The sequence below is a fragment of the Euwallacea similis genome, chromosome 37 (assembly GCF_039881205.1).
Source record: "Euwallacea similis isolate ESF13 chromosome 37, ESF131.1, whole genome shotgun sequence".
NCBI classification, from domain to species: Eukaryota; Metazoa; Arthropoda; class Insecta; order Coleoptera; family Curculionidae; genus Euwallacea; species Euwallacea similis.
In genome coordinates this window covers 467,884-485,568 of record NC_089645.1, presented here as the reverse complement: position 1 = coordinate 485,568, position 17,685 = coordinate 467,884, and the positions used below count along the sequence as shown (strand labels likewise).

Genomic DNA, 17,685 nt, shown 5'->3' with positions numbered 1-17,685 from the left:
TAGCGTCGTTGCTTTTCCTTTATTGACCTACGTGCGCATAACACATCCTGAATACGTGTATTTCTCGTGAAAAGCGGCAGCCTTTAGATTTCCAATATCTAGCAATTTATTGCTTGTCACACGATTTAACATCAATTTTACATGGTGTTAAACTGACTTTTTTCCCACCGCATCAATGCGTCGAATAATTAATCACACAATTAGCAAGGTGACTTCAAAGTCATTAGTTCCAACTGCAATGGTCGCGAATCATATGGGTAGATGCTTAAGTTTTCCTGGTATTTTACAGAAACAAAGAATCTAATTAAGTTTAGTTGAACTGAATGCATTACCTGAAAGCATTTCCTTCCTGTATGGGACACTGAGTGACAAAAGGCACTCCGTCATAGTATTGGGTGCCCCGCTGCCATACCCCGTGCCAATGGATGGTGATTTCGTTGCCTTCTATATGATTTTCCACATCAATGACCACTTTATCACCTTCACAAACCTAAAGTGGTTAAATTTTTTCCGGATGTGACGACTTTTCGGTTAACGCCTTTAGCTTTGTTTTGCTATTTCTGATGTCAAGATCAGCATAAAAACTTACTTGGATGCTGGGTCCAGGCAACATTCGGTTGACCGCTAACATTCCTCTTTCCACTCCATCAGCAAGGATACACTGACATGTTGCAGCAAGGTGGTTAGTGGCATTGGGAGTACACACCTGACAAGCCCTGAAACACGTACTCAGATAAGAATGTTGCGACGGAGATTTGAATTACTCGAAATTTTTCCATTCAAAACCCTGCAGGTTGAGAGGCCAAAGAATCGGTCCGATACATACCGATCACTGTAATGTGCGAATCAAAAATCAATAAGAGCGATTATTACTGAACCAAAGTGGTTCTCGCCCACTGTTGCCCCGAATCGTGAGAATTTCAAATCGGATTTTAGGCGTGCTTTCTCCCAGATCCACCGTTTTGATTGATAACCCGCACCTCATTCAGGAAAAGCCATTTTGCTGTTATATTTCATTCTAATCGCCCCAATAAAGCCCATTAATCAGCTACCTTTCCCTGATCGGATTCGGTTAAATTACTCCACTAAGTAGATACCTGGGTATACGAAGATTTATCAGCAACAGCGATGTCTTTGAACTCCTGGGAATTTGCGATATTAATTCTCAGTAGCTATAATATACATTGTTCGGAGTTATCTGATTTTGGGCGTGTTGCAAAAAGTGCAATTTCAGACCTTGCAGGCATTTTGAATGAGAAGATTTCGCCGATAGGTCCTGGCTACAGGCCGAAAGGTAATTACAAGGACGGTTGCAAGTTGTAGAAAGGTTTGAGATTGAGAAGTAAGAACTGGGTGCTTACGCTCCAAGAACGGTATAGTGCTCCAAAGTGAAATGATAGTAGCATATTCTAGGTGGCTCGCCTTCCCTGCAGGCTCTGGCACAATCTTCTGGTGCAGAAAGACTGGGGTTTCTTCTCAGTTCTGAAGTGGGAGACGTCCTGGAAGAAAAATGCAGAAGCGTTATTGTCGTGAAAATAATTTCTTGTTCCATCATTCCAACAATTACAGGTATCTCAGAAATAGCGAGAGGAGTGGGCACCGGGCTGGCTTCTACACTTATTACTAAAAATTATAGTGATGCCCACATAGAGCCGAAACTGGAGTCCTGATCGTAAAATCTGGTGCGCATTTAAATCTTCTGCAATGTCAAAAGCAAAACTATTAACATCTTCGAATTACCGTACATGCTTTCCTAGAAAATCCGTTCCTCTGCATATCTCTCAAAGAAAATTTGGTCAGCTTAATTGACACTAAAGACCCATATGCTCTTAAAAAGTTTAATGCCTATTATTACCTGAAATCTTCATGCTTGTGCTTTAAACCCCCGCTAAGGCTGGACCTGTAGCCAACAGATCCTCCACCTCTGGTCGGATGTGTCTGCAATATGTCCTGTTGTGCACTGAAGAAGTTTGAGTCCACATCCCAACTGTTCCATGACGCGGAGGCCTGCTGGTCAGCTACAAAAGAAAAAGCCCGATTAGCTATCTATGATTAAGACCTCAGCTAGTGAAATCTGCATAACTCTTCATTACAGAATTATGAGTTAATGAACCGCCATGCATAGAGTTATTTAAGCAAACAATTACGGCATATAGGTAACTAGGAAAATTGTCGATATTATGAATCAAAAACTACACGTGCATAACACCAAAACTCATACATTTCTTTGACCAAATCGTGCCGCTTTCTTCGGTTGCGCATTATGTATTATTGTTACGACTGATGCTTTATTTTTTGCTTTCTAATTCAGAACTAACATAATACAGGGTGTTGTCTTTCGCCTTCAAAAATTCCAGCACATCTTCAAGACCTGTGATGGGTCAATTGATATTCAGTCTTAATGGATCTGACTTTCGCTTCAAAAGATTTAATCTGATTCCCTTTAGGCGTTGCTGTCGAAGCTCGGAATCTGGTTCTTGTTACATCCATTACACGAAAACGTCTATCAGCGTTGAGTAATTATTTAATGTGAATTTAGTCATGTTTATAGATCAATGCTTTTAATTTATATTAGCCGTCGATTGTGTGAAGTGTAAAGAATTTGCTACTATGCATAATATAGGGTGGCCCAGAAAACATGGTCAATCCGTCGAGATTGGCCTCTTATATCTTGTGCTAACTCGTAATTTAAATGTCAAGAACTGGTGCCAATTTCTGAGATTTCATTTAAATTTCCATCCTGCATTTCCCAATACTAATTGTGATTAAAAATGATTTAAGATTGATTAATAATTACTGCTTTGAATTTCCGTTGATGAAATGAAATCCGTGCTCCAATAAGCTGCAAATTCCTGTGTAATGCGAGGTTTACAAGGCGTATTCTCATTATGCAAAATATAGAAACTAATCGTATGTTTCAGTAACAGAAGGAAAACATTCCATAACAAGGACTGAACTAAAGGGTAATAGATTTAGACCGTTGCAGTACGTAAAATTTCTTTATCGCTCAAGCATCGTAATGAACTGTTCTGATGCATGCGCAATAAAATAGCACTTTATATAGTATAAGTGCGTAAGAAGACCTTGCTGTGCAAGACTCCAGGGCTTTAATGGCTCTTGTATGCGAACATTATACAACATTTTGTATTGCAAACGCAATAATATTACAGCTAATTGACGCTCTCAGGCGTCAAGAAGTGTAATAAATTTGTCAAAGTGTTTAGACATCCCGGAATTAAAGTTTCTAACTTTGTTCGTACGTGCACCATAAAGTCCCCTTTATACACTTTGCAGCGTCCTATAATCGTCGATTTGGGCGCATGCGTAATAAAAAAAATCATAAAGAATCGCTATTTCACGGACTAAGTTCCTCGGAATGGTCAGAATTTGTACATGCAGCCTGTATTTGGGCCTATTTTGCATTATATTCAAAATAACTTTCCTTTTTTTAGTATCAAACCTACTGCACGCTTCAACCTCTAACCTTTTAACACGCAAGTTTATGAGCACGTTCTACTGCTGGACCCAACTTGGACAGTAACGTGGCGGAATAGGAAATTTATTGAAATGGATCTGATACAAGAAATACATTAAATTTACATGTACGATGAAAGCGAAAGGTCACCTTATGACCTTTGATTCTTAGTTGTACTTGCTGTGTTATTAAAAACCCATTAACTATCGATATTGCGATCAAATTTCTTTGAGAGCCATTGTTTTTGTTTCTGGGGCGCGCTTTATGAATCAATAATTACGAGATTCGAAGTTTAATAACTATTGCTGGGGTGGTCAATTTTTGAGTTTCGCGAATGCCATGTAAATTGCTGTTGTGCGCTAAATCGGACTCAAAAAGTATATGAAAGTAATTAAACTTACAAAACAGCTCCTGAACAATCTTTAATGAGATCATTTATGTTGATATTTTTTCCGCTGATCGGGCGTTAACACGTTCCGTTAATTTATGCGCAATCATTCATTAATGGCCTCCCTTAATGCCCGACTTTGAACATTTTTCTAAGCTCGCTGTCGGCGATTAACCACTCGCAGCACGCTGTGCTCTTATCATGCAATCAGCATCTGTGATTTGAGGAGAATTCCATTTTGAATGAAGGATTTCTGTCGACGGAAAGATGTTGCAATTAACGCTTATATCAATGAGCGATTAATAATCTCGACTTCTATTAACGTTAAAATGTCTCGATTGTTAATCGCCGAGACTGAATACTGTTGTTCGTTAAATACCTACTATTCAATGCAGTATTGAACGATTTTTTGCTAAACTAGCTCAAGCATATGGGACGCGTTGCCAAACTGGTTCTAATAACATCTGCGACAAGTGGCTGAACCTCATGAGAAATACACCTGCTAATGTCCTTACAAAAAACCGCTTAATGTCGGCAAACCTAATCTGATTGAGAACCAGTGAAGAATAGCTGCTCCCAAAATTACACCTTCTAGAACACAACTGATGGCCTCTTCTCTACGGTTTATGCCACAAAGTAGTTCTTGCGTATATTTTGTGCAACATCTCTTCTAACACCAATGACAAGGCGAAAACAATGCAAGGTTTTTCGGATAATTCCCTTATGGGAACTTATTAGAAAAGTATGTCGAGCTGGTTCTTTTCAGTCTTGAGAAGTGTCGACATTCGATGTAGGAAAATTAGGAATAATCCGCCGAGTTACACCCACTGCATATGCAAGTATACAAGAATAATTTAAACATTGGTACCACACGGGTTTAGCAGCAGGTACTTTGGCGAAATATAGGTACGAAAAACATACTAAGATTACCAAAGAACTGTAGCTCTTCAGATTTTTATTGTACAATCGGTCATTAAGACTGAAGAAATCGGGCTAAATTAGAACTCAATTAGACCTTTATTGTAGTACTGATGTTTTGTAATAAATTAACGAAATATTAATTATGATACAATCGCAAGTTATTGAACGAGTGATATTTTGCTAGCAATCAAGGAGACTTCCATCAAAACACCTACTTTTTCTTGTGTTAATTTATGATCAATCCCCATACTCAATGCTACACACCAGAAGAACTTGGGCTCTTTTTCTGGAAAATTTCGGTTTTAATTTAGTTTGGCTTCTTCCATAAACCTCCACGACACAGCAGTTTCCCTATCGACTCGAAAGCAGTTTCTAGGTTCATTACTACTGCTCTTATCCATTTAAATTGACCGAAATCTCATTGTGTACGTTTTAGCGCTTCGTGAACTTAACTACCGAATACTGCGGATCCATGAAAAGGAAGTGCCGATTGTAAAAAGCCGACAATCGTGATCCTCTTAGCTTAATTCAATTAAGAATTAGCGACATTGTTATGACAAATTGGCTGTCGCTAATGATGTTACACTATAACAATTTAATTATTAGGAAAATAATAAAACGCTTGAAGAATCAAGGACCTCAATGCGAAGATCCTATCAGGATTGCGCAATTCCTTTAAAACTTATTGCAATATTTTGCTGGTTTTAGGGGAAAGCCATCTCAAGCCAATCTGACAATCGAAGCTTTCATTCAGGTTCCCATTGTTATTGACCGGCGATGACCAGTGACCGACCCCTCATTTTCTCGAATTCGCAATGTTTAATCAAACGTTGAAGTTGTTCAGCAAAACGCAACAAACTTTCTTAAGAAACTGGGAAATTAGTGAGGGGAAAATGTAGCAGAGATGATGGATAGTCTTTAAAAATATCTCCAACAAGGGGCTTACAAGCAACACCTCAAAAAAGGGCGAATATTTCCCTTTTGCTGAAGAATTGACCAGTTTGACTGAGTTTCTGCAGCAATGAACTCAGTCTTAAAAGTAAAGAAGTTTAGTGCATATTTCCGATTTTCTGGTAGCACCTCCCCGGTGGGGCCAGATGTTAAAAACCTGGCCCATGGCCATTTCTGTTAAGTACATACAATGTTGGCCAAGATGATTGCGACTTTTTAAAAATCGATAAATAGCAAATGTTAATGGACCAAATAAATAGACACCCTGTATAGTTATTCTATTTATACCGACTGTAAAATGTTTACAAACAAAAAGTTGTTAAACGAATGTTTTACATTAATAAAAAAACTGTATTTTTGTGCTGGACATAAATATTGCAACAACTGAAATATTTATTTTTAAGTTCAGTTTTTCTTTAAATTTTTTACTAGAAAGTAGTGATTTTGTGGATTATTACGTATTTTCAATAAATATTTAATTATGGCAAAGGGTAAAACATATTCTGCTTGTATTAGAGATCGTATAATTGAACATGCCAAAAGGATGCCAAACAAGCTATAATTTTGAAAAATTTACAAGTTCCAAAACCTACAACATCAAAACATACAAGAAGATTCGTTCTTACTAAGATTAAAATACCAATAAAAAATTCTGGAAGGTCCAGAAAATCGTCTACGAGAACAGACAGATACATTTTAGATACTTCAAAAAAGAATCCTTTCATCTCATCAATAAAAATTCTCGGTGAAATCAACAAATCTTCGAATTCTGGTCTTTCTAGTAGGACTATTAGAAGGCGACTTGTTGAAGGAGGGCTTAGAAGTTACCGACCAGCTAAGAAACCTTTATTTAGGGAGAAGAATGTTAGGGCGAGATTAGTTTGCAAAAGACCATATCAACTGGACACCGGAACAGTGGAAGAGTGGTATTTAGCGACGAATCTAAATTTAACTTATTCAGAAGTGTGATGTATGTGCGATGACCTCTTAATAAAAAATTTGATTCAAAATTGATTTGCCCTACCGTGAAACATGGCGGTGAATCTATCGTGATATGGGGCTGTTTTTCATTATTTGGTATGGGACCCTTGCATAAAATAAATGACAAAATAGATCGATTCGTCTACAGAGATATTCTAAGAGTGTGTTGGAATCATACACAGAAGAAATTATGCCACTTCGATATGTATTCCGGCACGATAATGACTCTAAACACGCTACGAAATTAGTAAAAGGATGGTTAAAAACAAATAAAATTAACGTTATGAAGTGGCCACCGGAAGGTCCTGATCTTAACCCAATAGAGAACATTTGGAAATCCTGGATAGCAAAATCACCGACAGAAACGTGAAAAACGGTGATGAACTTTTTGAATAGTTTGAGGCTGTGTGGAAGGCTATTGATGCAGACATCATTAATCGCTTAATAAATTCAGTGCCAAAAATAATGGAAGATGTTATAAAAGTATGTGGATATTTACGGAATATTAATCAATTAATTCAAATAATATTAAAACATGATCTATATTTAAAAAAAATACTTTGTAGCAATATTTATGTCCAGCACAAAAACATATATTTTTTTTATTAGTGTAAAACATTCGTTTAACAATTTTTTGCTTGTAAATATTTTATAGTCGGTATAAATAGAATAATTATACAGGGTTTGTACTTATTTGGTCCATTAACGTTTGCTGTTTATCAATTTTTTAAAAATTGCAATAATTTTGACCAATAATGGTGTTGATCCGAAGCTCTGCATTTGCTGCAAGTAATTATTCTATTGACTTGACGAAGCCAAATTCTCATGTTGAGTAAATACTCGTAGAGGCAATAAAACGCTTAAAATATTTTTTATCTTCTATTTCAAACAAATGTTCTTTTACTTTCTCTGCGTCTCCTGCTCTCACTTTGTGCAGGAAACCACTTGCGGATTTAGATACTCTATGCAGATATTGATTTTTTTCTGTGGAAGCATAAGAACTGTTCCATATCGGCATTCTAATTGAAGTTTATTTTACCGTACACTCAAAGAGGTCATTTAGGCACCATAATCATTAAACATAACGAATTCTACTTCCTGAGCCATTCTGATCTTAACGAGATTTGCCTGATCGTATGATCTGATCATCGTCTGAGAATTCCCACTGAATGCAAAGTTAAAAAGATAGTGAAATTTCTTAACAAACCGTGAAATGATTTAGTAAAAACCTAACAATATCGGTCGTGTAGTTTCAAAAAAAATTGATGGTAATGTTTGTCGGTCCAAATTTCTCGTACAGGAATGTGATAGAAAAGCTTTGAGGTGTGTCCATTATCATTATCATTATGTGTTTCAGTGCGAAGGTAGAGCAATCTTTAGGAATCCTGGCCGGATCGGTGAAGTAGAAATGCAGGCTTTCAGGGCCAAGTTTCAAATTACTCGCAAGACTAAAAGGTGGCTAATCTGAGAGCAAATTGCGGTTTATTATAACCAAATCACGCATCAACTATACGTTTCAAAGGCGGTATTAATCGGGCCTACATTATACTCCATAACGTAAACGATTTTTTAGTCACGCCTATGAAGAAAAACTAGACATCGTAACGCCATTCACTTTGTCCTTGGTAATTTTAATAGTACCGCAACAATACAAAGAAAAAATGCAATAAAACTAATGAGAAAAAAAATCGCTTTCATGTTACGGTGTGAGTTGCAGAACTGGAACGAATGCTTAACACCTCCTTGTGTATGTACAAAACGTTCTTGTCTGGCGAAAATTTAGGTGAAACCAGATAAAAACTTGTTACTTTCAGCTTCACTAGACTGATTTTAATAGATGAAATTTCGAGTAGAAACTGTGATGGCTAATTAATTAACAAACCAATGTTGTCGTCAGATTTCATTTTGTACTTGAAACAAGGCATATGTCCCCTCAGATCTGTCATCAGCTGGTGAAAATTTTCTATTTAATGGTTTTCGAAGAATCACAAGTGCATTGAACAGCTGTCGATTGATTTAGCACATGTTCGAGTGCGGATTGACCTAAAAATCATGGAAATTCATTGTCTAGTATTTCCTGAATTACCCTGATTACCTCAAGAGACGATGTTCATTATTGTAATTTGCCAGATTTAAGGGTCTTGAGGCTTCACGGTGAGGTACCAGACTCTTAAAATAAGCAAAGGTGCTCTCAGTTACTATAGTGTTAACAATACTTTCTTGTGGGTAATTGACTAATGATCGTTTACGATTATGACTCGGGAAAAATACTGATACCTATCTTATTAAGCATATTCTCAATCAATTTCGCGTATAAAATTGTGAAAGTCTTCGATAATGTCGTTTTTTCCCATTGGTGATTTATTCCGCAGCCGGTGGTTCTTTAAGGATGTTGGAATGGGAGTTAATTGTCTTAATTAAAACATCCTGATCGGTTTAATGTCTGAATTTTTTTTTTCAGTTTATCAGGAAGAGAGAGTTTTGATTATTCCAAAATGAAACGAAGAGACAAAGCAACTTTTTACGACCTGTTTGTTTTTGAGCTTTTGCGCGGGTGCAAAAAATCTGGTTTAATGGCCATCACTATCATCACCAATTGATTGCACTTTGTAAAGAAAGTTTTCAGATTTTATACGCTGTACGGAAAATAAGCTATAAAGGGCGAAACATATCATCATGAAGATCTTTCACATTTCATAACCGATAGTACTCCATAAAATAAAAAAATCTAAGAAAAAAGATATAAAGCATAAAATAGTGCATGATCCAAAAAAACATAGCCCCCTGTATATACCAACGATCTTGATATTTTTTTGTGGAGGAACTTGAAGAAAATAGGTGTATAAAATTTCGAAAATTTAGCTCAAAATATACGTGAGAAAAACGCAACATATGAGGAAAAATGTGAAACTTTGTCACCCTGTATATCGAAATTGGGGTGTTTTTGATCTTAGGTCTATTAGCACTTTTTAATTATTTTGTAGAGCACTATCGCCCCCTGAAATATCCCCATGATGATATGCTATACTCTGGATATACAGGACGTTGAAAAACATTGTTCAGGGACATGTAGGACAAGTTTAATTCAAAAAGACATTCAATCTTTCCTTTACAGTTCTTACGGTTTTCAAGATGGTTAGCTCAAATTGGGGATAAGAATCTACAGGGTCCCAGTTCTTTTTGGGCTCCAATTGGTTTTCCCGAAAATATCATGTAGCTATAGTCACCTCAAATTAAACTAAATGTTTTATAGGTGCTGTAAAAAAAATGTGAACAATTTTCGATCTAGAAATACAGGGTGTTGTTTGCGGCCCAGTTCCGCACCTATGTTTATAGTATTTTTTTCATATTTTTGGATGCAACAGTATTCTCCAACACCCTGTATAGGACTACGTATTAATGAAATATTTATTCAAGTAGCACAATTTATACTCAGGATCTCCGTTTTGGAAAAATCGGGTTTCCGGTGTTTGGTGCGCAGAAAACTTATCTTGAATAACTATTCAAAAGGGGAAAGTAGTACTTACGCATTCGTACATCAGAGTGGAAATTGTTCCTTAGCAATAGTACGTTAAATTTCATTATTATCAGTTGAACGTCCTGCTTATGATAAGAATTGATTTCCTACAAAAAATTTGCATTCAAACGGTGAAAGTCTTAAAATGCAAAAGGCAGGATTAATTGCAAACGCCGCTTGACACAAAACATAAATAATACTATTATTATTTATGTTTTGTTTAGATAAATGTAATAATGCCTTCATCGTCGACTGACTTCGATATTTTACAACCCGTTTGTTACGTTTCTGCCATTGCATGCCCGTACAGATCGCTCCTGCTCGATATTCCATACATTTAACAATATTGAAAGAAAGTAACTTAAACAGATCGGAACATTGTTTAAACATTGACATATACCTTCAAGCGAAGCATAAAACGTACACCATTTTTTGCTGGCTATTTTACCTGATCACGATCATTGTTCAAAGCACAAAACACACAATGATAGTAACTAATTGATTTCTATAGTAATAAAGGAGAAACGATTAAAATATTAAGAAATTTTTTTTGCACTTCAAGCCAAGATCGCTCAAATGAACCGATCTATCATGAAATCGCTTGAAAAAATTTCGGCTCGTGTTAACAATATCGTAACAGTCATTTTACTTGCTTAAGAACGATTGTTTGATAAAACCAAAATGGGTCCGAAATGTAACGATTTTCAAATGGGCAAAATTAAATGCAGGTCAAGGTGCTCGGATTAAAATAACCGTCTTAGGTAATGTCCGTTCTTTTCCGAATCATTGAGTCAAAATAACATTAAAATTGTTAAAATATTTCCGCGGATTAGGCAAAAAGATAAGGAAATTGACTTAAAGCAAATAGGATAAGATTGAGTAACAAGAGCGATTTTGCAGATAGTTCCTACGCCTTAAGATCGAAACTTTGTTACAATTATTGCAAAAGTGGTGCTGGCGATATTTGATTAAAATGCAAGGTAGTTTGCATGTTTTCAAGAGTGTTATGCAAAGCATATAAATGTAACAAGCTTTTACCAGTAGTTAACCTTCCTGCCGAGCTTGTGAAGTGGGTTCACGACGGTACTAACCTGGAACAAAAAGCGAAAAATGTGAGTGTAATTAAAAGACAATATAGAGCATAAAGAAAATGAAAACATTCTAAACATAATAATTGTCATTGTTAAGCACCGACGTGTGTCTGTAGTGACAGGAAAATTGATATGGGCGGCATTACATCAATCAGCAGTACCATTATCAAAATGTCAATGTATATCAAATGCGACAACAAAAAGTAGTAGGTAATACCAAAGCTGGGTACAAGTAGGTGATGATTTATGGTTGCAAGGCAATTATGGGACCTAGAAAAGTACCACCTGTAGTGGAATAAAAGACTGTGGAACTGCAGTAATTAGCTTCCATCAACCTTGCCGCTTGCGTCATAAATCCTATAATCACAAGAAATAAAGTCAGATGTAACCAGCCTCGTTTGATGGGGGTCAAAACCCTGTCCTCACCTCCACGCGGTGGTCCCTAGCTGCCTCCTCCCGCGAGTCAGGGTAACCAACCTCGGAGACAGACGCGGAAGGCAGAAGGATGGGAGGAGTGCCTGGTACGACTTATTGCGTCATCAGAAACCCGCCCTCGGGGCAAATGCGACAGGAAAGGCCACAGAAGGTCAGGACGAAATGACCACATAGCCAAGGACGGCTACACACGCATGGATGGCACGATGCAAACAGCAGCATCTCCGGAAAAAACACAATCGTGCAGGAACAATTTGCATTGCCGCAGGGAAAAACCAAACGATTTTGTATAAATTAGAATTAATAACAACGCGATACGGGCCCAGAAGGGCATTTGCAAAATGCTTGGAAGGAGGAAGAGTGCCGTTCCTCCGCACCTAGAAAGGACCCGGATGGACCATGGAGAGGCGCGAAGCCATCACGAAGACCTTCTCGATTACTTGAAGGGCGAAAAGAAGCGCAACAGAACCGAAATGAGACACCAGAGGTTCTAAAGACACAACAGATGAAGAGAGCGCGAAGTCAACTAACAGAAGGCGAGTGGAGTAGATAATAGGTACTGGAAGTTTTATCCGACCCGGACCATATGCCCCTCAGGGACAGTTCCGAAGTCGGAGAAGATTCTTTCATTCCGAGGTTTTTAGTGGGTGGGCTCTTCGGTGAATCCCACACTGTCGTGCCGCCATAACACCAGGCCGCAAGTCGTTTAAAGGTATTCTTGCTGATAAAAAAATATTCGTTTGATGAGTATATGGGCGAACTTGGACTTAAGTAAGCTTAAGGACTTAAGTGAACTTAAGTATTGTCCAAAAAAATAAGAACAATTTTGAATGAAACTGATATGTCTTGAATGAATATGGAGTTCGATTTCCAGGCCCAAAATATTAGTACTTAATGCTTTTGGTAGATCGACAATCTCTTTCTATGATTAATAAAACGTAAACTTCCAGTTTTAACTATTTCACATGGGATGATTTATTAATTAACAAATGGCAGCAATTACCAAAGTAATATATAACTTTTCCAGCAGTTAGATGAAATGACATGCATACAAATTAGATTTATTGGAAAGCGTCTTCATCATTCAAGCAACATTCTTCAATACAGAATCGTTCGAGACTTACCTACGCGTGTAATACCACTAATTACAAGGAACGTGATTGTAATTAATGGCATCTGAAAATGAAATCTGACAGGTATAAAAACGAATGCTTCAATGTTTCATAAATTACACTTTAAATTAATTGTTTTAAGATCCGAGGTCTTAGCACCCATATTTAGTTCGAACGTGTCAGTACCTTGTTCACCAGTACTTTTATTCGTACAGTTCCGTTAGTAACAAAATATGTATAGTTCAGTATTGGTTTCCTTTGTTGTACTTGTGGTGTTATGGTCCTAAATCTACAAGCTTAGTGATCAAAACGAACCTGTTCCAGGGTCTAAACGTATTCGGCTTTGTAGTCCATTGACGGTTTTAATAATGGGTTGGTTAGTCTGTTAAGTGAGACAGAAATATGAGATGAAGAAAGAGGGAGAAAGCAAGACAACGGTGCTCCTTACTCAACAGAGGAAAATTTTAGAGACAATATTATATAAAATGATTAAAAAGGACGTGTATCACTTCGATATCTCCATTCGTTTTCGTGGTAATTTAAGTCAACCAGTTGTCGATTAGAGGCCTACAGTTCAGCTACAAATTTCAGCATGCTTTTGATAATTATTTCAGAACTAAATGGAACGATGCATCGTTAGCAAGGAAGTACGAGGGCCGTTTGATAAGTCAGTGACTTTTTGAATGAAAGACATTTTTTGGCCAAAAAACGTTTTATTTCTCAACATAGTCTCTTTTTAGCTCAATACATTCAGTCCAGCGTCTTTCCAATTTTTTATCTCTCCTAAATAATAGGTTTTATCAAGGTCTTCAAAATAGGCGTTTGTTTCAATGATGACCTCTTCATTCGACCCAAGCTCTTACCGTCCAGCCATTTCTTTAGATTTAAGAACAGAAAATAGTCGCAGGGGGCTAAATCTGGACAATATGCTGGGTGGGGTAGCAGTTCGTAGCCTAATTTATGGATTTATGCCATGGCGACTATACAGGTGTGCATCCGTGCATTGCCTTGATGGAACAGCACTTTTTTCCGCCAAATGCGGTCGTTTTTTGCTTCAATTTAATATCAAATTTGTCCAAAAGCGCTGAATAATATTCACCAGTGATCGTCTTACTTTTTTCAAGATACCACCAAGATATGTGAATGACACTGCGTGCATCCCAAAAAACTGTGATAATCATCTTGTTGGCCGACAGATCCATCTTGGTTTTCTTTGGTGCACGTTCACCTGGAAAAACGCACTGTTTCGATTGTTCCTTGGTCTCTGGTGTGTTGTGATGGATCCACGTTTCGTTAACGGTTACGAAACGCTGCAATAACTCTTTCGAATTGCGGCTGAACATCGCTAAACGCTCTTTTGAAATGGTCACACGGGAGCGCTTATGGTCGAGTGTGAGCAATCGCGCCGATAGTTTTTTCATATCCAAATATTCATGTAAAATGTGATGTACCCGCTCAGTTGAGATACCTATACCCTCAGTCACCTCACGCACTTTCATTCTCCGATCACCCAATATCGTTCCATAGATTTTATTGACAATTTCTGGCGTGAGGACCTCTTTTGGGACGACCCGAACGTTCTGCGTCACTTGTGCTGGTACGACCACAACGAAATTTAGTAAACCACTTCTTAACCATTGAAATTGATGGTGCAGAATCCCCATAGTATTTATCAAGCCTTTCCTTGGTTTCGGTGATGGTTTTTTTAATTAAAAAATAATGCTTGATCAGCCCGCGAAATTTACTTTTTTCCATTTTCCTCGAAATTCACGAGGTCATCTGCTTTCAATGGCCGTTAGACATAAACTAAATGACGTAGCTTGCTCAAAATTTGACAGTAGTGTACTAAAAGATGACAGTTGACGGGAGGAGTGTTGCATTTAAAGTTATTACGCGAGAAATTCAATAAGTCACCGACTTATCAAACGGCCCTCGTATTATGAAAGAAGCGTAAAGTCAAAGAAAATGCATATGTTTTACTTGACTGCCTATGCTTGAGCACGACTTCGGGTGCGTAAAAAGGAACTTCAGAAATCATCATCTCAACCGGGAACTTAGGAGGAGGATTCAAGATTCCCGTACATTGTCGTGTAAACTTCTTCATCAAGCACCCAGGAAGCATTTCTTTAATCGCAATAGGAAATAAACAGCCTCTCATGTGAGATCGAGTGGAATTACTGCCGATCATTTTTATGCAATGATCAGTTGTAATCACATAAGTATACCTTCCGATACCCAGAAATCTACCGTTACTTGCGCAGAAAGCGTAAAATAGAATTAATTCAGTGCTAATTTCATGTGAACAATTTTGGAAGTAATCGAAAGTCAATTCCCTGCAGAACTTTTGTGGTTTAGTTGTAGTTTCAGTTAACGGAGAAACACACACCAACTGATTGTTATGTAACTGTAGCAACAAAGAAATCTGGTAGATCGAACAATGGTACCATTGTCAGAATTCAGATATATAGTTATATCTTTTCCTCAGGTATTAAGTAGTTTATCGATCATGCAGGTACTCACGCACCCATGCTTCGATACATATATTAATCAGATTTTCAACAACGGAGCCTTTGTTTGTCCCGCTCAACTACATTAGTGTGAGATAATCAAATTAAAAAATAGTTTACTGACATAAAAGGTCACGTGGGATACAATTCGTGATGATCATGACCTGTAAACTCATGTATGTCATTTCTGGCGTCTGAACTATGATTTGCAATACATGGGTAGGGCCATTAGAGTGTGTAGTATCACATTTCCCGGTACCACCTATTATTGTCCTGTTGTTTGATATCTGTGGCGTTCTTTAAATGTTAAAAAAAAGGTAAAATAAGATTTGCGCTGATTTATGTAGGTTCGACCGAGACGTCCTGAAGTGTGTTAGATAAGTGTGTTATGCGGATGTGAAACTGCCCTCGCACCGCGATTTATTTTCTGTACTCACCTCCCACAGTCTAGTGACGGCAAGTGGGTGATCGACCAGTACTGACCACGGTAGGAGGCGGCAGGACCCCTCCCTGCGGACAACCCTTTGTAGTCCGAACACCGTGGGATTGCAGTTGTTAGGATTCATAAATAGACCTATTATCAAACACTGCCAGGCTGATTTGTCAACATGTATGTATGTTCAAGTTTAGTTTGGCGGTCATCTAGGAATGCTTACAGTGATGGTCGATTTATTTTATTTTCGTTTAGTCCAGCCTACAAGTATGCCCTTTGTGTTGATGAACCTAAGAAAAATTTTAATTACGTCTCCTTGTCCTTTTCCCAAGTTGATTTCTTGTCAATTAGGCTAGACACACCACACGAAAGGTCTTGATCTCATTCTCTAACTCAATTGACAATTTAGTCGATTTCTTAATAATAACCACTTGTTTGTTAGTACTACGCAGTGAACTACAATAAATCTCAATTTAAAAAGTGAGAGTTATTATTTCATGAACAGTGTCTCTGAGGCTCTAAAACTCAGAGTGGTCCGAGAGTGAACAATCCAGTTAAACTTAACTGCCAGGAAGAATCAACATTTGGTCTTCGAGCCGGAACATATGTTTGGTTCTTCTCTGTTCAACCTGAACAATCTCTGTTCAAGCCAGATCCTTTCATGGACCCAACAGTAGTTTCTAGTAAGGCTAGTTCAGGTTAGTTTCAGATGGGAATTATCACGGTGCGGGTGGTCAACGTTCTAAGCGTACAGTGGTCTCAATTCCTCATTTCTCCCGCACCTAGTGTCCTGCAGTTTGAGTCACGGAGGGCATTATTTCTATTGTTCAATAAGACGCAGGAACGTGGGCCCCAAAGCTTTAGGCAGGGTACGAAATGTATTAATAGTTATTGCCGTGTCGAAATTCCTGCTTTAGCTCAGATTCCATTCAATTTCCTGCAGTACTATTAATATACCTTTTGCATAATAAAATTATTATTCAATCAGATTTTTTACTCATTAGGAAACAATGGGTGCAACGTATCCGTTTTTGATCCGAAGATAAATTATTGAACCGTTCTGTTTTATTAACAACAATCGAATAAGTTGGATTTATTTATAGAGCTTTAATAGCGATATTAGCATAGTATTTTACTGTCAGATTACGGAATGTGGGTACCGAAACAATTTCCTTCCCTTTCCACACATCAATGCCGTTACTCATTTATAAATTATCCCCCAGAGTACCATGCGTTACACGTGACGTACCCGATTATTTCAGATGAAAATTTTTAAGTGAATTTAGAAGAATTCAAAGGCTGTTTCGTCAACGAACCTCAGCCCAGCCTTAGCCGAGCCGAAATGACACCCCAAGTAGAGAAGCCTTGGAAAAGAGAAATCGGTCCGTTAATTATTATAATGTTTTTCTGAAATTGAAAGGAAAAGCTAATACTATAATAAACGCGTGTGAAAACAACAACCTTCCAGTAATATTAATTACACTAATCATATATTCAGATATGCAAAAATATGTTTAAGGTTCCGTTTTGTTCATTGGTATTACCAGCAGGCAGGACCCAGGTATCAGGGAATGATCTTCCATGGAATTAATTGTTCGCGCCAGAAGGTATATGAATAAGACAAATACCCAGGTCCAAAAGGTGAAGATATGATGGAATAATGGGAAGAAATTAAATTATCTTCACCTGTCCTGCTAAGTCAGGGAACAAATTCGCAACAACAAAACAACTCAACAAAACAATTCGCAAGCAAGAGATTTTGCGAAAATCGATAGAAATGAAGAAACTAAAGATGAAAGCAAACGCCGCAAACCTCGTAAAAGCAAGGAAAAAATTGCTTCTTAATCAGATTTCTATTCTAAATTAAAATTGCT

The 17,685-nt window shown here is 37.6% G+C and overlaps 1 protein-coding gene across 3 annotated transcripts in view; it reads right to left on the bottom strand.

The window, feature by feature from the left end:
• The window catches only part of stw (straw), a 42,529-nt gene that overhangs the window by 14,953 nt on the left and 9,891 nt on the right, over positions 1 to 17,685 (bottom strand). For all 3 annotated transcript variants that reach the window (XM_066404914.1, XM_066404915.1, XM_066404913.1), the window contains exons 2-5: positions 1,856 to 2,018; positions 1,362 to 1,499; positions 590 to 716; positions 333 to 490 (exon numbers count right to left, since the gene is read on the bottom strand). In XM_066404914.1, coding sequence (XP_066261011.1) covers positions 333 to 490; positions 590 to 716; positions 1,362 to 1,499; positions 1,856 to 2,018 — 586 coding nt within the window. The remainder of the gene's footprint in view (positions 1 to 332; positions 491 to 589; positions 717 to 1,361; positions 1,500 to 1,855; positions 2,019 to 17,685) is intronic.